This window comes from Hoplias malabaricus, chromosome 2 (genome assembly GCF_029633855.1).
Source record: "Hoplias malabaricus isolate fHopMal1 chromosome 2, fHopMal1.hap1, whole genome shotgun sequence".
NCBI classification, from domain to species: Eukaryota; Metazoa; Chordata; class Actinopteri; order Characiformes; family Erythrinidae; genus Hoplias; species Hoplias malabaricus.
In genome coordinates this window covers 7,484,668-7,510,651 of record NC_089801.1, presented here as the reverse complement: position 1 = coordinate 7,510,651, position 25,984 = coordinate 7,484,668, and the positions used below count along the sequence as shown (strand labels likewise).

At 41.2% G+C, this 25,984-nt stretch overlaps 1 protein-coding gene across 1 annotated transcript in view; it reads right to left on the bottom strand.

The window, feature by feature from the left end:
- lmbrd1 (LMBR1 domain containing 1) overlaps positions 1 to 25,984 on the bottom strand; it is a 117,343-nt gene that overhangs the window by 72,426 nt on the left and 18,933 nt on the right. Inside the window, exons 4-5 of the mRNA XM_066662133.1 lie at positions 3,248 to 3,345; positions 732 to 799 (exon numbers count right to left, since the gene is read on the bottom strand). Of these exons, the coding sequence (XP_066518230.1) occupies positions 732 to 799; positions 3,248 to 3,345 (166 nt within the window). The remainder of the gene's footprint in view (positions 1 to 731; positions 800 to 3,247; positions 3,346 to 25,984) is intronic.

Genomic DNA, 25,984 nt, shown 5'->3' with positions numbered 1-25,984 from the left:
GCTTAGTATAGCTGTCTCTAGTGCCAAAGCCCACTAGCTTTAGAGCCATAATGTACCATCTGGGGCCACCGGTGAAGAGGGTTAGGTTTATTCTTGAACTGATACAGCTGCTGTGTCAACACTTGTGACCTTGTGAGGTGGGAATTTATTCACTAGGTCTAGTGAAATTTCTGCTGGTGATTAAACGGCATATAAATAATACCAATTAACTTAGCTTTCTGACTTGGGCACCTCACAAAAACCGGAGTGGTCTTATTTCTAATTTCACTCAAAAAACAAACAAACTGGCAGACATTTTAATCAAACACCTGTTGCAGAAGAGGTGGTACCCCATTGAAATACCACTCTATGCTATAAAAGTAGCAGATAGCAGGTCTAAGGCTGTTGAGAACTTGTAAGGACAGGGGAAAAAAAAAAAAAAAAAGTTTAGACAAAGCAAATCTTCATCCAAAATAGAAAAAAGGTGGCCATCGGTATTCTGGCTCCCTCGTGGGTTCTAAAAGTCTATCGCTCTTTCTCAGCTCATGCCTGAGGTTCTGAGTGGGTGTAGAATCACAGGCTTGACAGACACAGTCCCTTTTTGAATAAGCAGGTGGTAAAAACTAAGTATGGATTTCTGTGACAGAACTCTCAATGTTAAATAAAAAAAAAAAGGTAATGACAAAAGAGACTTTCAAACACAGACTGTAACAGGCAACGTGTGATGTGGACCCTAAGAGCAACGTACTTACCCAATTAAGAGAAGTGCAGCACACACAATGACAAATCCAATTGTGTACTTCAGTGCGTTTTTCACTTGCTGTAAGGAGAGAAGGAATTCATTTACTTCCATTTAAGCAATAATGACATTTGATTCAGCAGGGGCAGGGACTGCTACAGTGGTCGATGTAATTCCAGAGGATATAATGACAACACGAAGGAGCAGATTGATCAAGCGGCTGGGGATTTGCTTTGGTCTTGAAAAGTGGTGCATATTTTTTTTGGTATCACAAAGAAATCCCCAAACGATCACTTAAATGTGGATCTGTCTAAATATAAATGGCACTTATATGAATTTATGGGAAATTAACCTCACAACAGACCAGAAGCTTCAAAATGTCTTTATAATTCTATCACTGGGTGTAAACAAAGTCATTCATAGTGGGTTGATATTAGAGAATTAATTTCAACTCCATTTTCTATACAATGGTGATTATAGGAACCAGGAACCATAGGAGCCATTTTGTTCTCTTCTTTGTATCTCCAGTACATATAACACTCAACTCTGACTGTAGTCAAACTGATTAGATTCCTTTTGGGGCCATCTAACTTGTACTGCTCTGCCATGAATGTGTTGTAAAAATAAATTTGTCATTCAATGTTATTGTAACACAATGCCTCGAGTAACAGGAAGTGTGTGCAGCAGCCATTTTTATAAAATAAAAGACTTCAGACTCATGTTGCCTTCCACTGGGAACAATTCTGACTTGATAAATGTGTCTTGAACATCACTTTTCCCTATCAACCCACAATGAAAGACATTGCTTACAGCTTAACCATTTAATAATGCAGAACCATGCGGAAGTTCGAGCTCCCCATTACTTTCCTTTGAGATTTAGCAGGAATTGGCCTTTAATTTAAAGAAATGTAAAAAGCTAGTGCAAATGTTATGTTAGGATCTGTTGTGTGGATCTGTGCGGATCATACAAACATAAAAGCACTGTCAGATGCAGTAGTAGGAGATAAATACAGCGCAATTGTGGAAATTGCAGACGTGTTCACAAGACATCACCTGTTTTTCGGTGGTGGTCAGCAGATGAGTTACACATAAAAATAAGCATCAAACTGTGGCTAGAAGGTTGCATCGATTTTACTGCACTGCCGCTAATCAACAGCGCTGATAGATATGCGGCAAAGCCTGAGCAACAAAGCCATGGGATGTATTACCGCCTGCCTGTTTTTTTTTTTGTTTGTTTTTTTTTCTGTCACTTTCAATAAATACAGAACCTGAATCCATCTGAGTGCCCTACACCAGCTCTATATGACTCAAAATAAGTCTCACCAGCCTGACGTATAGATACTGAAGGGAGGAGAGAGAGAGAGAGAGAGAGTCCCTGTCAACTCTAAATCAACACTACAGAAAAGGCGCAGGCTCCTCAGCATGTAATCTCCACATCACTGTAGTGTCCTTGGAGACAAATATTTGAGATTTCTGTGAGCGCATACTGCTCGAGAAGAAAAAGTGTTTTTCATATGCTTCGCCACCTCACTGCAGTGGAACTTTCTGCTGAGGCAGCCTGCCTGAATTTGCTGGGTTCATATAGGAAAACTGTCATATCTGTAATCAGGCAATCTTTACTTACTTAAATTTATCTGGAACGGCCCTCTGTTTAAATAAGCTTTCCCTACACAAACCCCCTCCGCACCCATACACCCCCCCCCACCAGCTTACGTTCAGTTCTGCTTTAAATGCAAGCAGGATGTTTCCAAGTTATTGCACTCTATAGGCTCCCGTGTGTGTGGTTTGTTCATTGGTGATGGGATATGGGAGGACTTTTCTGTATTGAAAGTGGGAAAGGCATTGCCTCCTGTAGGAGACAGTAAGGTTACGCTGCATTGCCACTGGACTGGTGCAGGAACAGACGTTTTCTATAACAAAATCAAGTGACCATTGTATGAGAATGTGTGGTTTTTAATATACGAGCATGCATTCAGCTCATGTGTGACATAAAAGATCATCTGCAAACATCCACAGAGTAATACACAGTCCTTGAACTGAATAATGTGGGTGGAGGATTGAACAGACCTTAAAAGTGTGTGAGTTCCCCAAGCTTTACATTTTAACACACTGCAAAGATTCCTACACTAACACGGATGTGATGAACTGTTGCTATGACAACGCATGTCAAATCAAGCTGTCTGCCATTTGCTTTTCTAAGGCTCAAATATCTCCCTCCACACTGCGTAGTGCACAGTGTAGGTCATAATGTAGGCCTACTAATGTAGGTCATATTAGTTTTATTACCAGTGAAGTGCAGGGATTAGTCTATGCAATCGGAACACTTTTTGACCTACAAAGCCATATGGATCTTGTAGTATCCATGTTCAGAAGCAACCCCAGACCAATGGAAATGCAGTGTTATGGTTATCAGTTTGTTTACACCATCACCACACCTTTAATTAACAGGCTAACACCGTCATACACCAATCAATGAACGTGAGCCTTAACTCTTATTTTTTTAATGGAATACTGCAAAAGTGATCTTACCAAGCATTTGCTGGTGTTATCCTCATCCTTCTCCTCATAGAAGAAGTAAACAAAGGGAATCCAGAAGAAGACACAGAAGAGGATGATTGAATACAGAGCTGTTAAAAAAAAAAAAGATTCAGAGTGTTACTCACGCCTGGTGCATATGTATGCAGTGTTTAAAGGCTTTATTGAAGTGAGTCACAACAACAACCGTCATAAAACTGGAACAGCTACAATCAAACCAAAGAACTATTGATCAAAATGTAAGAAGGAGTTTGGGGTTAATCTGACTCCTCTGCTGTATTGATTTGTTTGTGTACTGGAAGGTCCAAATAGGAGCTTGAACACAAGATTATATGCCCACTGAGCTGAGAATTCATCAGGCCTGGCAGAAGCGGCTGAAACCATGTGAGGGCATTTTTTTAATCTGCCTCGTCGAATTACAGGATTTCCATGTTAATTACATCAGGAACTAAATAAATAGCTTTATTTATATATTTACTCATTTTCAATTATTTACTAAAGCCTTGGACGGCTCAACATTTTTTTTTTTTTACATCATCCATTCCAGAAAAGGCTGGCGATTGAATATACTAGCTTCCTTTTATCTTCAATTACGTTCAGAAGCTAGAGTGTGGCAGCCATTTGATCAGATTTAGTAATGAGGAAAAAGAAATCCTAGGAATTACAAGACAAAACAGTTTAGGAAGACAAGACGAGACAAATTTCAATCAAGAAGATACAGCTTTGGATATGATTTAGGGTTTTGGTATGGCCGGGATTTGATGCTGCCTGTGCAAAGAAACATTCATCATCAGGAATTAAAGAACACAGTTTATATTACGATACACTGCAAACACCACATGGCTTTAAATTTGGAAATGTCTGGATCTAGGTCAGTCAGTCAGACCGTAATTCCAATTAACACTGGTTCAACTTCCACTTAAACATAACATGTGGTACAACAGTGGAGGTGGGCAGAGGAAGAGGTTTTTTTTTTTTCCCTCCATTTTGAGCTCAGACTCAGATGTCCACTGCGAAATTCAGTTTCCAATTTTTGCAATTTAAATTTAGATTTTTAATGGCAACTCAGCTACAGATGTTGGATGATTAGCTCTGGATTACAAATGCCAACTCATCCCAAAGGTACTGAACGGTGCTCCATCATTTCGGAAGAAGTTTCCACTGCTGTGGAGCTTTATAAGCCTCTAGCCAATACTCGGGGTATATGTATATGACATTTATTCACACTGGATACATTTGCTTCCCACCAACCTGATACTGATTACTGTGCAATCTTCTTCCAACACATTTTCCACTCTGCTTATCACTTCATTGTGAACACCACAACTAGGGCAAACCCGTGAAATCATGAGGAAAACTGCTTTTCCACGATACAAACTCTTTATTTTTGGGAAGAGGTAAAGGTGCTTATCTGGCAGCATTCAAGATCTTGGCCTTGCTCCGATTACTCAGCACTTAAATCTATTTTGGGTGGAAATAAAACAAAACACAGACTGTACTTTAAAATAAACCTCATCCCTCACCTTGCTGAAAGGTCACAGCTTTGTTGACTCTCTTTTCTTTTTGCATAAAAAAGAGATAAAAACTGCAGGCTTACGTCTTAAAATAACATTTAAGCACATTGTGGAATACATCACCGTCACGGTCGGTAGCGGTGGTTATCACTTCACAGCACTGCAAGAGCAACAGAACCACATTCAAAGTCGGATCTCTGAAATCCTCAAGTTTCTACAAGTGTTCTAAGTAAAGCACCACCTCAGCTCTTGTGTAGTAATAACGGCTGGTCTACAGAACAGAATGTGGCAGACGGAGCACTTGATTCAAATGACTAGCTTGGTTTCTTTCCTTGCCTGGAGTTGTTATAATCAGTCTGGCCCTTTTTAGCCTCTGGAAGCGTTGCACGGCTTTGACCCGCAAATTGCAGAGCCATGTCATCATCGTTCTTTACGGTTCTAAGGTGGAACAGAAGCAGTGTCAAAGATTGTAATGAAAGGCTCTGAAACCCTGATTAGAAGCTATACCAATACACGGGAGTGTATTTAAAAATGTTGGATAATACCAGAGCTCCTCAAAAATCCATGTGTATGACCTATCGTTTGCATAATAAGGAGCGACGAGACTATGACGCAAAAGTCTGAAATGGTGTATACCTTGACTGGCAGGTCACAAGCATGAGCTCCGAGTGAGAGAGAGACGGCACACTTCACTGAAGCCATTACTACGAACCATTACCGCCCTCAAGTATTAATTTTGCAGTGTTACACTACGATAATGAACATGCTTTCATGGTGTAGTTGTTAATAATTTTCCTGTCTGCTCCTCAGAAAAAGTGGGTATTCAAACATGTATGACGGCTCAGTACTTGACAGAAATGTTTCAGTTAACACTTGCAGCCTTAGAAAAGGGGGTTCTTCAAGAGTTCCACAATAAAGGCAATTACTACACGTTGAAGCACTTGAATGCTCTAACAGCTCTCCAGAGTTCAGAAAATGTTATTCTGTTGTTTGCCAATTTAATTAGACTTCAGCAGCCTCCACAAGATTACTGCATCAATAAATATTATTTTTGTTACGCTTGTTATTACCATCACATTCTACAAAATCTTAAATGAATGCCGGGACCCCACAGGACCACTTCAGAGCAGGTGCGATTTTAGTGGTGGAACATTTTCAAGTTGCAGCGACACTGATGTTGTGGTGATGTGTTAGTGTGTTTAGCGCTGGATATTTTTGGTTGGTGGACAATTCTCAGTCCAGCAGTGACATGGAAGGCTTTATAAGCTCTAGCAGCACTGCTGTGTCTGATCCACTAGTACCAGAGTAACACTTACACACCACCATCACATCAGTGTCACTGCAGCGCTGTGAATGATGCAAATGATACCTGCTTCAATACCATTTTTTTTGGCACTGTTCTGCCATGCAATTCCTGCTTTAGATACAGCCCACTGTTTACAAGTAAAGACCGTCTAAAGTTACGTTTCTCTGTCAAGCATGAAAATATGTACAAATACACCCATTGTGTATTAGCTTTCTAACTAGCATGGAACACCATGTACATAATAATAGCTCTAAAATCAAAACAACAAGCAGCATTAGGACTGGGTGGTATAATGGCAATACCATATACCACTGTATTTAAAATTGTGGACGGTATCTCATAACGAGGGCGGTATTTATGGCAGGTGTGCGGTGTGTTACGTTTCTGTTCTGTGTCTTTAATAAAAGGCCAAATGTGTGTTTAAGAGAGCCACTGGGAGGGGGCGCTGTGGGAGTTGACTGACTGGTGATGTCACATTCTGAAAACGAGTTTAGCACTGAGTTTAAAAGAGAGAGGATGGAAGCTGAAAACAGACAAAAGACTCGATCGACTTGGTGCTCACAGGTAGGAGGCTTTATCTCTTAATGTGTGTGTTTTGAGCCTAAGTTCGCTGGAAAATCATCTGCTGTGGTGTGCTAAACCACAAGTGCCGGTTACTTGGCCAGCATGTCTCTAAACACTGTAGAACCCTCTTATTCTGCTTTTTTTTTTGGACTTTTCTGTTTCTTCAGTGCCAGTTGAAGTTTGCTGTCTCAGAATTTTTTAATTATTATTATTTTTTTTTTTTTTAAATCGCCAACACCTGGAAAAACCTTCACTTATGAAGCTCATGCAGCCCAACCGTGGCCCATCCCCCACCATCACGGGAATATCTTATAACGTGTTAACATTGTGAGACTGTATGACAGTAATAAAGACATGGATACCGCCCATCCCTAACCAACAAATTTATTTGCATTTATTAAAATGTTTGGTGACTATACCTTCACTTGGATGTTTACAATAACTGGCTTAGGGTAGCACTCTACACACTACAGACCCACATGACCTTGTCCTCCCTGGTGACTAAGGCAGTACCTACATAAAGGAATTAGGTAAGGGATAGGTCTGAAAGTGAGCATGCACTGTACAGCCTTCCTGCAATGGACTGGCACCCTGTATATATCGTTTGTTCCTGTCTTGACCCCAGCGATTCTGGGTACTCATCCGAGTGGTTACAGACTATGAATATATGAATTAATTTAGTAGTAACTGATACCTTTCTTGAACAGGTACCCAAACATATTAATTACCTGAAAAATGGTCAGTAGAAAATGCATAGTTCCTGGTTTCTGCTGGCACCACTTTTGGCCTAAAAGCAAGCTGTAAGACTGTACCCCAAACGTAGTTCACTGGCACAGGTAACACCAACACTGCAATGATATATTAATTTCAACAGGATTTCAAAGGAGAGCTGCTCTACGGCAGACTCACAGCTGGTTATCATCAACCTGAAATGTTGAAATAAAGCAGCCTTCCCCGAGGAGGTAAAAATCCCTTGTTATTGCACGATGGTATCTCAAAATTGAGGAAGCGGCCTTCTGCGAGTTTCTCCCGAAATCTGGGCATATGTTCTGGTATGATAAATGAACTGACTCGAGAATCTGTGGTAGATGAAATGGCAATGTGTTTCCTTCACTCTGAACCTAACGGCTTTTAACATTAGCACTGCAGCCGCACAACACCTTTAGGCTGTTTGGCAGGGTAGGAGGAAAAAAAAAATAAAAAGACATCAAAACAAAATCTAATGCGATGAAAACCGTTATCGTTATTGTTTCATGAGCCCTACAGCAGAGGGGGAAGAAAGAAAAAAAACAAGTCGATCTACACCAGCTGCTCGAGATCTCATTGAAAACCCCTTTCATATTGCTGCTCTTTTCTGCCACTTTTTTTTTTTGCCAAGGATTCAGTCACATGGCCTCTTATCCGATGCTTCACTTGATCAAAGGTGTTCATGAACCCTTTCTGCTCTCACTCTCAGAATACACTCAGTGCAATTTCCCCAGTGGCATCTGACCATTCTGCCTTCCCTCTCCCCGCATCTTTTTTTTTTTCTTTTAAACAAGATGTTCTGTGATAAAAGCATGTCTGGTGGATGCAAGTACAATGATCCAAGTATAAATCTTTCAAAAGCCTCATACTCAGGAGCGCACACAGTGAAGATGGACTGGACTTTATACACTGATCATTGGCCATCTTTATGTTCTCCTTTCATCCTTGAGCTGAATCACAGCAATTACGAAAAAGTCACTGGATGCAAAAAAGTAAGCCGTCACACAAAACCTACTAAACGCTATTAGAATTCCACCCTTTACCAGGGGAGGGAGAAATAAAATCCATAACATTAAATCAAGCAGGATACAACTGTTCTTGTTCCTAATGCTTGTGATTGGTTCCTAGAGGCTTTCACGCAGACATCTTTATTATTTCTTTAAACAAATATTTGACCATAAAACTAGGAGAAATAACGATATTCTTCTTGTGTGTCTTTTCACCGTGCCTTGCCCTTCCTCAAGCAAACCTCCCATTTTCATAGCCAAGCAACCTACAAACACGTTTCTGGACTGTGGGAGGAAATCAGAATACTGAGACCACACCCACGCAAACACGGATAGAAAACACCAAAGACTCCAGGGCTTGGTAGCACCATTGGGCCTCTAAAGTCAAGTCTAAAAAGACGTTTCATTGCACGTAATCTTATATATAAACTATAATTACACAAATGTCCACCACTTTTTGTGAAAGAATAAAAGCTGATACATGATTCAAAGACATTAATATTGTACACATCCAATTAAAGAGAAACAGCCAAACACTTTGTCTGGTGATTTATATTTGACTTTATATTGAACAAAAAGTACTACCAAGTGTATCATTCAATGTTGTTCTAATGTGTTGAAACATCACTGAATTTAGGAGGCATTAAGCATGAGTGGCACCAAAATCTAGGCTGCTGATTGGTTGTCTAAGCTACATTCCACATGCGTTTTTAAAAGTGATGTCCGGATTCGATGTCTTTTAATACCTGTATCTATTGACACAAAGTCCTGATCCGATAATTATATTTCCCTAGATAGTACTGTAACACAGTGCACACTTCAAGTACATTATAGTTATTAAAATCAGCCCAGTGAATCTGCTTTATACTGAACATCACGCAGTAAGAAAGAAATTCCCTGCACCCAAGCTGCTGCTTATTTTCTATATTTTTTATAACACAGTAAACAAACACGTGTCTTCACAAACAGCTCATAAATTCCACCTAGTGCATCACTGCAGTAGCAAAAATAGAACAAACAAGTAATATAATCCCAATATCATTTTGAAGTGCTTGAGTAGCTTAATATTCACAGTCACAACAAATCAAAAGCACAGCTCCGCACAGTCCAGAGTTACTACTGCTATTTCAGACTTTTATTAAAACTCGGCAGAGGGCTTTTCATTTGAAATGATGAATACAGGAAGTGGAGACCTGATGACGCCGGATGGCGGTGGCCAGCGGAGACAGATCACAACATTTACAAAGCGTGTTACATTTTAAAAACAGGGGTGCTGGAGGGAATATTCACATTGGTCACGAACACCTTCAGGAGGAGGTAGTGTGAGTTTGCCTAGGCGTAATTACGTATATCTGAATATGAACTAAGCCTCTTGGGAAATTAACAGGATGCCAATCTCCACTCTTAAACACAACAAAAACAATACATTTCTACTGCAAAGAAAGCAAACATCTTCAAAATTCAAAGAACATTTCAAATAATAAAATCATATGGTGGCATGTTTAGTAACTCCTACTTCCTGTATTTGTAATATCAGTGTTGCTGGGATGCCTAAACGAAGTGTTTTATGTAAACTAACTGCCATTCAATTTTGCCTCCACCAACTCAGAAACAGCCTTTGTTCTTCTGTGGCGGCATTTTAAGAGTTTCTTATGAAGAGTGCTCTCAACCTCTAACTCGTCCGCCTCTTCCTCCACCCCCTCCGCCATTCCACCTTCCTTTGTATACCACCCTCAAGAGATACCCCCATGCTGCTCGAGCTCTATTTTGTTTGTTTGGCAGGTCCTGGGTGAGCATCTTTTAACAGGCGCGAGGCTAGCTTAGCACCGAATTAGGAATTCATAGGCTGTGGGTGCCATGCAGAAGCTGGAAACATGAGAAAAGGGAAAAATAATGCTATCTCAGGCTAGGAAAGAGAGGGAGGGGTTCTTTTCTGTCTACAGCAAATGGATGTCTCGGAAGACAGGGCCCAGTAAACCCCCTGAAAATAACTCCAGCTGAAATGCGTCGGAGAAGATGCGGTGCAAAGACACGCTTGGCTTAGCACTTCCTCGAGGTGATAACGTGATTCAATTGAATGGATCAGAACGCAAGTCTAAACAAAGAAAGGTAACCAGACTACCGCACATGGGTTAGGTGCATGGAATCAATTCAACTTTAAATATGAGCATTATTCACAGGGAAAAGGGTTCACGCGTAACATATTAATCGTGCCCGAGTAGAGTTCTGATAAAGACAAATGAAGCACACAATGAAAAGAAACCCAATTTCCCTCCCTCACTTGCAAATTAAATGGAGCACCTCGATTTATTCAGAGCACCTGGCGGTCCTTATTGTCCACCATGTCCGTACTACAGTTCTTTGTGGTCAAAGGTTAAACACCAAAAGAAAATTTCTTTATTTGGCAAGCTCAACAAAAGCAATTACATCGGGCACTGGGATGATGGTGGCTTTCGTGATCTTGATCTTGACAGGAGATCTTGGATTTAATTTCACAGTCCAGTGTCAGATTAATTTCACACTGTATTATAACTCTACACTTTCTTCTGCCAAATGATGAGCAAATGGAAAGAGATAAAGCATTGGAGTCGGGGACTGAAATCTAGCAAATTAATCTGATTTATCTATTTAAAATAAAGGCACAGCTCTGCTAGAGCTGGATTAGTTTTACCAGAAGTTCTGTAATGCAGCATATAAGAAATCCGATTAATTATATGCAAGGAATAACACAACTTGGCTTTTAAAAAACACCACATGAACAGGCTAAAAAGTTTAAAAATGAGTTGGTTTTCCGCTTTTCTTTTTTTGTTACTTTTTTGTTTTTAAAACAGTGTATTATGAGCGTCTTGAACAATTGTGTTCAGAATGTACTTGTGTGTTTAATATACTCAATATACTCCACAGTAATAGAACAGCACCTAACATACCATTTTATAATCAGATATTGTGTACATAAACACATATATATAAAAATGTACATATGAGGATTTGTTCCAGTGGTGACAATATGCAAGATTCCAAATATGTAAACTTCCACCCATCACCTGGTTATTATCTATATCAAATGACTGCAGAATAGCTCAGTACCAGCATGTGAAACTGCAGGAAGGCATTAGTTTCAATAAGCTGTAACACTGTCTAATCGCTCAGGAGAGGCCTGTTTGCCTACAGGCACCGACAGCCACTTCACTCCAAGCTGACTCTATATCCACACACTGCTAACAAATGGTCGCTAGCAGCACAGGCAGCAATGCTCCCGGTCCCCTACAAGACTGCACGCTCGTGGCTCCAAACCGAGGGTTAGTATTAATCATAACAGCATGAATATTAACACAATGGGGGATTAGACCGCACTGTGTTGCTGCAGATCATCCATTACTCTCTAACCAGATCTAATGCCAGGGAAAGCACCTGACCAGGGACGCAAGTTTAGCATATTAATCCCCACGACGCAGAAGAAAAGGAGCTAAATAATTAAACAGCCAAACTTGGCCTAATGCCACTTCTGCCCCCTTTTATAGCACCTTCGGTTTTCCACCCAGTGTGCTGCTGTGGGGCCTGTGTTCTACACTGAGGTGGAGTTCATAAAAATACATTGAAAATTTCCATCCAATTCAAATTTCCTGCATTTTTGATACTCAGCACAAGTATCGTTTCAAATATTTCCTCCTTATATAGCATACCACGTTTGAAAATAGTTCCGGAACTCATCCCGCTGGAAGAATGCCAGATTCTGAACACATTAAGTAGGGGATGGTTCTCTTTGCCACTCAGGGCCTAAGGATGCTCATTAGAGATCTGGATTTAGCACTCTAAAGCTGGTTCTACACCTCTTATGAGGTTAAAAAGCGCTAAGTAAATCCAGACCCAGACTTAGAAATCCAACATCAATACCTGCCCTCACTAATGTTCTTGTGGCTGAATGCCATTAAATCTTCACAGCAATGCAATTGCAGCCTTGCAGTAAGAGCAAAGTCTGTTACAGCAACAAAGAAGGCAAAATCTATTTCAATACGCATGGTTTCAGAAGAAATGTTGAACAAGCAGGTGTCCACAATTGTTGGGCCATATAATAGTTGGCTACGTGTCATCTCTATAGCCTGAGGGAGCATCTGCTTGTGTCTTAAATGTTGCCTAAAATTTAAATTATATTTTGCAATGCCATTGTTTCCCTTAAGGCTATTATTGAATCATTTGCTTGCTGCTTCTTCCAAATTTAATTGGGTGCTGTGATGACTAGCTAGACCTTTAACAGCTGTTAATACAGACTGTCTTATTTACAGTAACATTTTCTCTGGATTCACTGATGGATTAATGTGTGTGGATATATCTTTAGCAGTAAATGTTGGAGAGATGAATGATTAAAAAATAAATAAGTATTACTAAAGTAGATTCTGAATTGTGCCTTATTTAATCGCACGCAAGTATTATCCATTTGTGTCCAACAGCAAACAAATGTGTGGTTTTCAATTTATGTGGAGGTTTACAGCGACCTACAAAGAGCAAAATATTAGTCTGTGATTGTACTCTGGCTGAAAAAAAGGCCTGGCTTTTGTCTGTCTATGGTTGATTTTCATTAGCTTGATAGCTTAAAAAGGGAAATGTCTAGACTCCCTTGATGTGGTCTTTAAAATGGCAATTGGCAAAATGGCAAGGGCAATTTTAGTTGAATACTCAGCCATGATTTGGAGATTGGCCAAACTGCTTTCACTTTTTGTGGTGCTCCCTCAAAGCTTCAAGAGTTCGTAGATGATTTGAACATATTTTGTTAGGCTTAAGAGAAACACATCTCTTAAAAATAGTATATATATATATATATATATATATATATATATATATATATATATATATATATATATATATATATATATATATTCTTCTCTTAATCAAATTGTTATGCTGGAAATAGGTTTATAATAATTAATAAATGGGTTCCCAAGTGGTGCAGTGCCCATCAGTCTGAAAGCAGTCTGACATCTCCAGGAGTTCTAGGGGGCACTGTTGGACTCGCTGACTCAGGGTTGTTAGGATGGCAACAGTCTCCCCATCACAGCGCTCATGGAACCATTTTCACTATTAGGGCTGGACGATACGGCCAAAATCTATATCACGATATATTTCTAAATTTCAGTTGATATGATATAATTCTGATATCGATAACAACATCATAAAAGCCACAGAAAACATGACATCACCGTCAAACATATACCTCTTGGCTTTGTTATTAATAACATTTTTAAAATAACTTTAAAATTGAGGGTGGTGAACTGCGCCCTGTCTGTCAGTGACAGATGCTGTAAATAGTGTATACTGGGGGGGAGAACATGCACAGAAATGCATACATCTAGGACCTTCACATACTGCTGAACTATTGTAAATATTGCAGCAGCTAACAATAGCTGAGGATGAAGCCCCAAGACCATAGTATTGCAGAATGGGTTCTGGTGCCCATCTCCAGGGGATGTTCCTTCAATGATATTCCTTTAATATCCTGAAAACCAAACTGGACTACACTGGAAAAAACAATTCTGTTGTGAAATTCCACTGAATATTTGTTTTAATCTATGTCCAAATAAATTTAATAGTTTCTTCCTGGGGGAAAAAAAAAGTTTTATTGAAGACAGTTCATTATGACCCTTGCAATAGTCCCATAGTTACAAAATGCATTATAAGGGATCTTTGAAGTGCTTCAAAAGGAAAATTATGCTAATAGAATCAAGAAGTTTCCCACATTTAAGGCAGATTATAAAAGGGTACTCTAGGACTAGAACAGCATGACCATAAGATATTAACACTATGGCTAAACACTTCACTGATTAAACTTTTCAAAATAATAACCTGAAATTTGGCTTTTTCATTTTACAGTATTGTATTTTTACTTACAAGCAGTTCTATTGCAGGTTTATTTATTAGACAGTCTGATTTGGTTTAACTGTGGATCCTAATGCGTAAAGAAAGCTCCAACATCTTGTACAATTTTAATCTCCAAAGAGATCACCTTCTCTTCCCAAGACTGTTTAATCTCTGCTTGGATCCTAGAGGTTTAATATTTCTCCTACTGCATTCAAGGGCATAGTTACTGTTTATGCTTCAGATTATACCAGTGAAAATCAAAACATACTTCTCCAGAGCCTCCATATGTTTCAACCAGTTTTTACAAGTCAAAGAGGTCTCATTATACAACGAATCATTCAGTACAGGCGTCATGCCACTGCATTATCACTGCAGTAGAAGTCTTCAGGCTTTTATATATTCCAGTTTAATCAAATTTAAAAGCTTTGCTAATTTAAGTAACAAGAAACTGGAATTATTACGTTTTTTAATAATGATGAGTCTCCCTAAAAATTCAATCTGACAAAAGCCCATGTCGGTCTTCACTAAAGGCAGGGTATCTGCTGTAAGAATGAACCAACTGTCAGTTTTCTGTTTTTGTGCTCCCAGTATAACCTCATAAAAACTTTTTTTTGACATCTGGACACTGCCTTCAAGCAGTTTAGTTGGAATCACGTCTAGGATGTGGTTCTGCAGCATAACAAATCATCCAGCGGTTTTAACACGGCTACTGGGCTTTTGGTTAAGATCATTAATACTCTGGCTTAACCCTCCCTCTCGGAGCCACTGAGGAGGCGATGATAAAACCTCTGAGGCAGAAAGATGTTTTTCTTCTTTCTTCTTTCCCCTCCCCTTTTTTCTCAAGTATAAATATGAAGGTTTGGCAAGTTATGACCCGTTTCGGCCTGCTTTCTAGAAATCTGTGAGCAGGAAAACAAGTAAACACACTCCTTTATGGCACAACAACACGTGTTGACAAAGGCATTCGTCTTGTCATTATGGTCATGCAGGAACATTAATATTTTGTAATATGTTTCTGATCATAAGGCGGTGGTTGTTGTTCAGATGGAATGATGGGGAGTAATCTCTGCCAAGTTTTAGCTTTCAAATAAGCAATATCACACGAGAGGTCACACTGCTCTACTGAATATCAGCATGGCTGTGATTCAGTCGTAGGCTTGTGGCCACAGGCTGTGCTGATAATCAGTAACAGCTTGACCTCCAGTGGGATACCGCTTGCTTACAACAGTCTTACAGTCGCCATTGATTAGATAGCAGTATCAGATTTTTTTTATGTAATTATTTATTTTGCTCCACCCATACAAATATTTCCACAGCTGAATCAGGGCAGGACTATTGCAGAGCAATAGATAATCATTTCCCTGCATGCTACCTTGTACTTTGTGCAAGTCTACGTTACTGAAGGCCAGCTATTTTAAATCATAAACATTTATACCGTAACTATATAACTATATACTACAAAGTGAGTCAAAAGTCACAGGGCACTATTTCAGACACTAAAGGGGAAATGACATATCTGAACACCCCGACAAGTAATGGGTGAGGGGGCCTGCCTTTTAGGCTATGTCCAGAACATGGCCACCATCTTGAAAGCAGCCATATTGGGTCAAGACTGTGAAGGTGGTATTGCAGCATATCAGATAAGATCAGAAATAGCTCAGAATTTGATTGCCGAATCCAGATTTGCAATATCTCTTGTGGTTCAAAAGGTATCAACACTGAAATTTCTAAACTTTTGTTGTTCGTTACAGGCTCATTACAAGCTTGTTGCTCAATGCCATCTATGTTCAGAATGGATGGGAACACCGTTTCCTGTTGCATTGTAAGGTAGGGCTGAGCATTTAGAGTCTGGTCCAGCCTGTAATGAGCCTGTATAACTCTGTATAACTAACTCAGTGACAAAATTCTGACTAAATTTAATTGTACAACTTCTGATCACTTAACTTTATTGCAATGATTAATTATTTATATAAAGATGCAATTCTATATTTAAACCTATCGGAAACATGAACGCTACTATGTTCAAGACCCACTTTATGGTGCACAAACTGGTTCGTTCAGGGACCACAAAGTAGCATCTTCATATCATTTACAAATACAGGAGTTCCTTGGGTTATGTCAGTCCTGTGTTACGATGTTTGGTGGTTACGACACATTTACTCCCTTTTACTGTATAAAGCCTTGTTTCGACTTAAGTGGTTTTGCATCTTAAACGTCGTAACGCGAACTTCGTGTTTGGTGTGCACGGCGGAAGAATACACGGTTACGCAGTTATGTGTTTTTTGATAATTACTGTGTTAGGATAGGTGTTAGGATAAGTGCTTACAGTATGTTATTTACGTACAGTATGTACGTATGTTCCGACTTACACTGAAAATCAGTTTACGACGTGACGTAGGAATGGATCAACATCGTAAGTCGAGGACCCCCTGTATATATAAAAAAAAAAAATCTATAAATATTGATGCTAATTGTTGGTGGTAAAAATGGCTGAATGTTCCTTTAAATTATGCTTCCACATGTATATAAAAGGTATTTCAAGGCTTATGACATTAACCAGCCACTAAACAAGACTAGTTTTATTTTGATTTCAGTTTTGTTTGTTTAAAGTATTTATTTAATAGTGCAATCCTATAGCTCCGGTTTCCTCCCACAGTCCAAAAACACACATTGCAGGTGGATTGGCGACTCAAAAGTGTCTGTAGGTGTGAGTGAATGTGTGTGTGTGTGTGTCTGTAAAGGACTGGCGCCCCCTCCAGGGTGTATTCCCGCCTTGCGCCCAATGATTCCAGGTAGGCTCTGGACCCACCGTGACCCTGAATTGGATAAGGGTTACAGATAATGAATGAATGAATGCAATCCTATATTTAAACCTATCAGAAACATACTATGTTCAAGACCCACTTTATGGTGCACAAACTGATTCATTCAGGGACCACAAAGTGGCATCTTCATATCATGTACAAATATATATTTTTTAAAAATCAATTCTATAAATATTGATACTAATTGTTGGTGGTTAAACAATTAACCAGCCACTAAACGAGACTAGTTTTATTTCATTTCGGTTTTGTTTGTTTAAGGTATTAAAATAACATTTGCAGAAATGTCTGCAACACTGAACTTTTTTTTGCACAGTCAAGGGTTCATTACAAATGATGCAACCGATGTGAATCCAGTATTTATGGATGGTTGGTTCTGAAGCGCTGAAATATCTGTTGATGCAAGAAATGTGTTATTCTAATGATTGTGTTTGTTTGTGAGGTGCTTGGAGCCAGTACAAAAAAAAAACACAAACACAAACAAATGTATGTCTGATATAAAAGATGCCACCCAGTATGACTTCCACATGATTCTCTCTGTTTTACGAAACTACAAAGAATAATTAATGTAACTAATTATACGCAGTTTTCATAAATATTGAGAGTAAATGAGACCTTTGTGATCAACCAGATGAATACTAACTAGCTTCAAAAGCCACACTAATGTGATCTATTTTAACTTTGCGCCTTGAATTGTAAATTGGCTTTTAACAGTGAATCACTTTGTTTAATCAATTCTTTTGTCCTCTTTTAAATAGTGTTAACTAATACATCTCATTATTTACAGCACTGGCATTTCAATATATTTCAAAGCCAATTGCACAAAGTCTTTACATGTGTTATAGCTATTGCTAATGCCATCCTTTTTATTATTGGTTGAACACACCCACATCTTCAGCCTCCAGAGTAATAACATGGATGAATATTAACAGCGCATAATGGTTTGCAAACACACAAGATAGTCTTACACAATCTTATGAAAAATACAATATTAAAACATAGCAATATTAATACATTCAAACAGTGAATTTTGAGATTATGCTGCTCCTTCCTCATTCGGCCGGGGCCCAGTGTGTGGGAAACTCTACTCTTAACAACATGGATGAGTTTGTGTGACCCTTATTCTGATCTTGAGGTTCATTCAGCAGGCTGAGACACGTTTATGAAGAACTGAGGGTTCTGTTCTTTCTATTTCTGTTTTCACCAAACCATTCCTTTCAAAACAGCAAACTTCAGACCTTTTGTGTAAAAAAACAGAAATCAGGTCGCTCCCAGTAAATGTTTCAAGGTTTCAATATCAGTACCAGAGCAGACAAAGTGGTATCACATTCTCTGTAGTTAAGGTTTGATTAAAGAGAGGCTCAACAATGAGCCAGTGGGTTTTGAGGCTTCCAGACACCAAGGTCAAAATGGTTTTGAGGGAGGCTTGCATAAAATCTCAGCTCGAGTGATTTGAACGTTTCAGCTCAGCGCTGTGCTCACCGGCCGAGACGTCCAGCACACAGTGGCGTGTCATTCCTGACAGAGCACTCAAGGTCATCCCTGACGAGCGTTGTTCCAGTCGCTGTCCCTCTACAAGATGCAGCCATTCGCTAGGGCTCTGTCCTCCGAGCTCCTGTCCTTTCAGCCACAGCCAACGCGTTACATTTATGGGAAAATGATATGTCAGGAGGGAAGTGCAGAGACAAAAGACTCGGGAGATTGGTACAAATCTCACCGGCTCCAAAGTAGTGTACAGCCACAGCGGCCAATACTCGTCCTTCTCATTTCCTGTAAAGCTGTCAAGAGGCGGGTGGCCCCACATATCGCCAGGACTGTGATGAGACATTAATCCATCACTCCAAAGGCTTTGTTGATATTGGAAAAAAAAAAATAGGTCCCCTGTTTCCAGGAGTTCGATCAGACTTCATATTTCCAACACGCTGTGGTCTGGAAACTTTGCTGAGGTAACAGCTTGTCCAGTTAGAGTAAGGTATGTCTATTATTCACTTTCATAATATGCACTGGAATCTCTGGGTAATCATTCAAACTTGAACAAGCATTTTGTGAAGGTTGTAAAATGACAAGGCTTTGTATAAGAAATCTTTCTCCACCCAGGTTCCTGCCATGTTTGGCTGGATAAACACCAGACACGGTCTTGAGCAAGCTACTACCAATGTCCTCCGTTCATTTGGGCGTATACGTGATTTACTACCTGAAAGTATCCCAACCGTCACATCCTCCAGCTTCTTATGAGAGGGACTCCTCGTTTTTCAGTAAAAGCAGGACTTGAGATTGATTGTCACTCGGTTGTAAATTAGTGGAGCCTGCTACTATTGGAGCTTAACCTTTTTACCCTTGGAGGATTACAAATCAGAGTGGATGATAATTTGCTGTTGTATTGGATTCACGCTGCTTCAACCACTTGGCGCTCAACAGACTTCAAAAAATGCCAAAAGAATACTGATAATAAAATACCACAGTGGCCAGTGCAACTTTTACTGAGTGGCCTTTGCAACAGGAAACTACAACATGGGAGAAATTGATGTGATACGAATCCTAACACACAGTGTAAAATTACCTATCTTTACGTGGCCAGCTAAGACTAAGAAAAACTAAGTGGATTAAGAGGAAATAAACTTTTAAGGAAGATGTGGGCGGACAGAGAGAAGCACTAATGTGTCTAACAAGCATTTTCTTTGTCGTTAACCCCGAGTACTGTATAAACCCACCACTATAAAGGCCGTGATATACTTTGTGTTTGATACCCCTGACAGAAGTAAGTCATGAAGAGCCGTGGTTGGCCCCCAGAATAAAAACGGAAGAACACAGAGGAACGCTCCCTCAGTGTTATGAGCTCAAACAATGGCCACTCAATAGTGTATTTTCTCCTCACAGTTTGGGAAGACGAAAAACAGTCCCCCAGAGCTATTTAAAATGGCAACACTTGAATAGTATCATTTTGTTCCACTTTAAAGCTGAGCACAGCTGATAGCTGATTGAAAAGCAAGTGCTATTCCCCTCAGTAGGATACGTGGACTTCATGGGGCTCCTTGTCCATCTTCGCAGGAGGAGGAGACTGCCTCAATTTCTTGAAGAGGCCATGTAATACAAGAGACGAATAGCGAAATTAACGTGAGGAGACGAGGAAGGGGAGAGGAGACCGTCTTCTATGCAACACATTATAAAATGAGGTGGTGACCCTGCAGACTGGCACTCCAAAGAGTTTCTGTAATTGATTTTCACAGTTCATTTCCTGCATAACCCATGCCCTGTTTTCAAATGCTGCATCATATGGCATTTGGTAATATTACTGCTAACTGGTGAAGAGCACGAAATGATCTCAAACATGTAGAGGAGTTATTTCACAGCAGGAATCATGAGATCTGTCCCCAAAGGTTTAAACACCTAATAGAAATGTTATACAAGTCATTTGTTTTACATTTAGATGCAAAGCAACACATGGAATTGGCTTGTGACTCACTCACCTACTCACTCACTCACATGGCACCTCAAAGAACTGTTTCTCACATACTCCCTCACACTCTCTGGGCATGCTCCACAAGAGGGTGCTGTTGAGTTTGCAACAATGACACTGCACTTCTCGGTGTTTAAACAAGATGCACAGTAGATTTTACTTAGCACACAGTGCACTACATGTTGAACAGTGGGAGGTGAAGCTAATATCAAATATAAATGGTTTTAATATACAACATACAATGCGTTATTTTAGCACAGAAACTGTTATTTTATGACATACACTGTGCACTACGCAGTGTGGATGGGGATAGTTGAGTTTCTCTCTTTTTGAAAATAATGGCAGACAGTTTTGTAGCTGCAGCTTGGTATGACGTGCCTTGTGCCTCATCACGTCCTGTTAGTTTATATTTTGTTTACTAGCCTTCCACACTTTTAAGGTTAGTGCATTATTTACCGTATAGTATTAATGTGTAGTACATCACTTGGACCCTGCCATCGTTTTATAAAAGACAAAAACTGTAGACTGAGTGAGGTTCTAGCTCCGACCATGCTGCCTGATGCCTATGTATTTGTCATATAGCAGCTTGAGTCGAGGATTCCGTGTTTTCCCTCACTGACTTTCATGCTTTGTGTTCATCTGTGAAGATGCAGAAGTGCAGAAGAAGGCAATGCACAATGAGCACAGAAGCGAATAGAGTCAGGTAGCCTGACACTTCCATTTAAAGGTGCTCAGAGGTAGCCAGTGTAACAGCTTCCGGACAGCTGGTTCTGACTCCGCTTCCTCTTGGCCCGAAATCTCGAGGACCTTTCTTTTAAAAAGTGCCATGCTTCGCGAAACAAAGTTCAGCAAAAGCCGTGTGCTTTGAAGCATTCTTGACATTTCAAACACAACTGGATTAGTAACGTACCTCGGGCATCTAGAAGATAGAAGCTGGAGATATCGGGTTCATCTGGGGACATTTCCGTTCTCCTTGAGGGCTGCTTTTTCATTTAACCTGCGGTTTGTGGCCAAACTTCAAGGCAGGCCTGTCCACTGTCAAGAACACTACACTAAATGGAAAAGCCACCAGGGACTTGGCGTCAGGCCAGCGGAGAAAATATATATATATTTTCCCTTTAATTGCTTAACCTGAAAGGTTAATCTCCACAGATGTAGTGGGCCTCAGACAGGGCTTTAATCACAGCCCATCTACATTAACATCGCTTCTTCTGATCATCAAAAATCCACATCGCAAAGCACAGTTAGCTATGCCACAGCTTCCAGCTACTGGAAATGTGCACTGATAGGAGCATTGGCAGGATACTGTAAGACACCTGTAGCGCTGCAATGCTGCCCCTTGGTAACCACCAAATGAGTTCACGTTATTACAGTAATACAGGAGATCAGATGATACTAAGCACATTTTAACATTGTGATTGTAATCGCCAATAGCGGAAAATGAAGCTATGCCAACCCTTTAGGTTGGGGCAGCGGTAGCAGTTTACTATTATATCAACATTACAGCTACAAACACAGGGTTTAGCTTAAATTGCAGGTGTCCAAACCTTAAGGTATCGGTGATATGGGCCTCATACCGGTCAGCCCTGGGCTGTAGCATGCTCACTGTTCCTTAAGCTTCTGTCGAAGCACTTATCCAAGAGAGTTCAAGGGCCTCACACCATGCGCAGCTGCAATAACCGTGCAATCTGTCAGTGTTTGCGCCCATCCAGCCCCACTGCCACTTGCAGCTTCCATTAGTGAACACTCCATGCCGGGCAGGGCGAGCAGGGAGCAAGCCAAAAACCACATTTATGCTCACAGTGTGTATATCAAGGGGATTGTGCATTCTCCCGCCCTCGCCAGCCCACCTCCTGCCGCACCCCTCCTCCCTCCCCAAATCTCAGCTGCCAAAAAAAAAAAAAGGCAATGGGTTGGGGGGGTTTGGGGGTGGGGAAGTGCATAACGAAAGCCAATGATTTATTTAGAGGGCTTGGGGGTATTTTGCCCTGTTGCTCCGGGCCTCTGTGCACCACTGCTTTGAAGTGAATCACAGACCAAGCAGATGTACAAATGGATGCTAGTGCACGCTGCAAGAGGGCTCTCAAAAGATTACAGTTCATGAGAGATCAGGAAGAGCTATTTTGGACATTTATCACCCAGGCCTGTAAATACCAGAGAGGAAAATGTGCAAACTTCCTCTCACGCCAGTTCAGGCTTAGAGAAAGAGCGAGAGAGGCAGACACGCACATACAGAGAGAGAGAGAGGGAGGCAGAGAGACAGATAAAACACTGCCTTTCTGGGCTGTTTGGTGTCAGCATTGTTTTCCTCTGCACCCCAAACCCGCTCCAGCATCCTCGCTCCATCAATACGTGATGTGATGCCTACTGTCAAGACCCTACTGCCCAGGATCCGCCGAATGGATTGAGACGTTTCGGGGTTGGAGTGTTTTCAAACAGCTACAGGCAAAGCAATCATGGAGCAGGCGGCTGTTAGCAACAACAACACAACAATAAAACAACAAATTACGCCTTGTGGAGGCTGATTAAAATTGAATGTGCGCGGTTCATAACCAACGAGGAGCAATACACTGGAGAGGCTGTTAAGTGTGCTCCAGCACCTATTACACGTCAGCAATCGACGAGTGTGCCTCCCGTTGCACTGGGAATTAGGTCTTCGACAACTGAAGAACCTTCACACCCAGCAAAACATTAGCAACGATCTCGGGTGATCAGCGCACTAAACAAAAGGGATACGGCGCAATCAAATAATTACGGCCCAGTCCTGGATGAATGGGTCTGAATTCAAATTGCGTTTACAGAGATGCATTCCTCTTTCTTCGCATGGGGCAATGTGCTCATTAAGAGTGATCAGGGTTGAAAACAAATCAAGCTGTCTTTTTTTTTGCAGAAGAATCACTCGGCAGAGCGATGGTGTCAGCTCAGTAATTATTCCATTTGCATTGACATGGATGGACAGGGTTGTCAGAGTCCGCCTTTGAGTACAAGCCTTTTAAAAGACTTTTTTAGAGCTTTAGAGCGCCTTCAAAACTATCTGGGACTTGGCCTCTGCTGGAATACATGGAGCTCCATCCCCACCTACTGGTGGAATAAGGAGTGTTTTTATTTTGCTGTATGCTGCAGAGGAGGAGGAGGAGGAGGTGGAGGAGGACGGCGCAATCAATGAGCCTAATTCAAAGTGAACTGCAGCACAGGGAAAAGGGCCACCACGCAGAGGAGGGGAGGCAGAATCATTTCAGTTTGGGCCACTGGGTCTGCGTCCACAGCAAAGATGAAAAAAAGCAAAAGGCTCCCGACACGACACGGAGCGAGCTGTGTTTGAGTGACTGCATGAACAGGTTGCTGAACGCAGCTATTGACAGGAGGACAATCTATTAATTACTGTAACAGGCTCCACTGCGGCAGGCCATTGTGATGGAAATGACAGGTTGGCAACTATGCCAAAAGCAGTGCAATTCTCAAGCGTTAAAACGGACAGCTGTAACGCGGGAGCCTCAGCAAGTCACGCAGGGGCTCTCTCTCTCAGAAATTGATGAAGACCAGGGCTGTGTTGAATGAATATCTTTAATATTATCCTTATACAATTTAACCACAGTGGGCTTGTCTTTCCATATCTTGGGTATTCCCAGTTATTTCTTTTATGACCATGTTTTTCAGCTGTTTATGTACTTGTTTCACTCACTCACTCCCTTACTCCTACATTCTGTAAGTCACTCACTTCAATCACTCTCCACAAGGGGTGCTATTCAGTGCGATTGCATCATCATTATCACTGTGCGCTTCTTCTTTTAAAAATAGTTACCTCTGTACATTTCCCGACTTCTTGCTGATGACACATTCCTGTTGAAAAATCTCCCCCTCCCCCCTCTGCTTACTTTCACCCCATAGTCTTCACATTTATCTGGGTGAGACAGCTACTGCGAATCTTCCCACAGAGTGAAGTGGGATGAAAGAAAAGGGACAGACACTAAAGAAACTAAATAAGACGAAAGACATTTATCATCTGGCACTAGAAAGAATAAAGTGCTGCAAAAATCCAAACCACATGAGCGCACAGATCAACGACCTTTTCATTCGCAATCTGAAACGTCATTCACATGTCGTTCAACACCAACATTAAACAGGCTACAGCACGTGGCCCTGCAGCAGTAAATGTCAGTAGAAGTCAATTAAGATTAAACAGAAATCTGTGGATTAAATTGAATTGGCAGTTTGCAAGACTAAAGCGCATTTCAAATCCTTCCACTATGTTTTTCTGACAGCGCAAGACTGAGGGTGGTGGGTACATTCGTTTTCCATGCATTTGTAGAAACTTGAGTTAAACTTGATCTATTTTTAGTGAAGGTTATGGCATCTTTAAAAGCTTAAGCGTGGACCGGAGCTGCTCAGTAAAGTCTATTTCAAGATGTCTCGTCTCTCACTCATTCACATCAAACACAATACCCCACAAGGATCAGTGCTTTGAGGCAAATGTTCTCCCTTTGTCTGTGTGGGTTTCCTCCGGGTGACTGTCTGTGAGGAGTGTGGTGTGTTCTCTCTGTGTCTGCGTGGGTTTCCTCCGGGTGACTGTCTGTGAGGAGTGTGGTGTGTTCTCCCTGTGTCTGTGTGGGTTTCCTCCGGGTGACTGTCTGTGAGGAGTGTGGTGTGTTCTCCCTGTGTCTGTGTGGGTTTCCTCCGGGTGACTGTCTGTGAGGAGTGTGGTGTGTTCTCCCTGTGTCTGTGTGGGTATCCTCCGGGTGACTGTCTGTGAGGAGTGTGGTGTGTTCTCCCTGTGTCTGTGTGGGTTTCCTCCGGGTGACTGTCTGTGAGGAGTGTGGTGTGTTCTCCCTGTGTCTGTGTGGGTTTCCTCCGGGTGACTGTCTGTGAGGAGTGTGGTGTGTTCTCTCTGTGTCTGCGTGGGTTTCCTCCGGGTGACTGTCTGTGAGGAGTGTGGTGTGTTCTCTCTGTGTCTGCGTGGGTTTCCTCTGGGTGATTGTCTGTGAGGAGTGTGGTGTGTTCTCTCTGTGTCTGCGTGGGTTTCCTCTGGGTGACTGTCTGTGAGGAGTGTGGTGTGTTCTCTCTGTGTCTGCGTGGGTTTCCTCTGGGTGATTGTCTGTGAGGAGTGTGGTGTGTTCTCTCTGTGTCTGCATGGGTTTCCTCTGGGTGATTGTCTGTGAGGAGTGTGGTGTGTTCTCTCTGTGTCTGCGTGGGTTTCCTCCGGGTAATTGTCTGTGAGGAGTGTGGTGTGTTCTCCCTGTGTCTGCATGGGTTTCCTCCCGGTAATTGTCTGTGAGGAGTGTGGTGTGTTCTCTCTGTGTCTGCGTGGGTTTCCTCCCGGTGATTGTCTGTGAGGAGTGTGGTGTGTTCTCTCTGTGTCTGCGTGGGTTTCCTCCGGGTGACTGTCTGTGAGGAGTGTGGTGTGTTCTTCCTGTGTCCGCGTGGGTTTCCTCCGGGTGACTGTCTGTGAGGAGTGTGGTGTGTT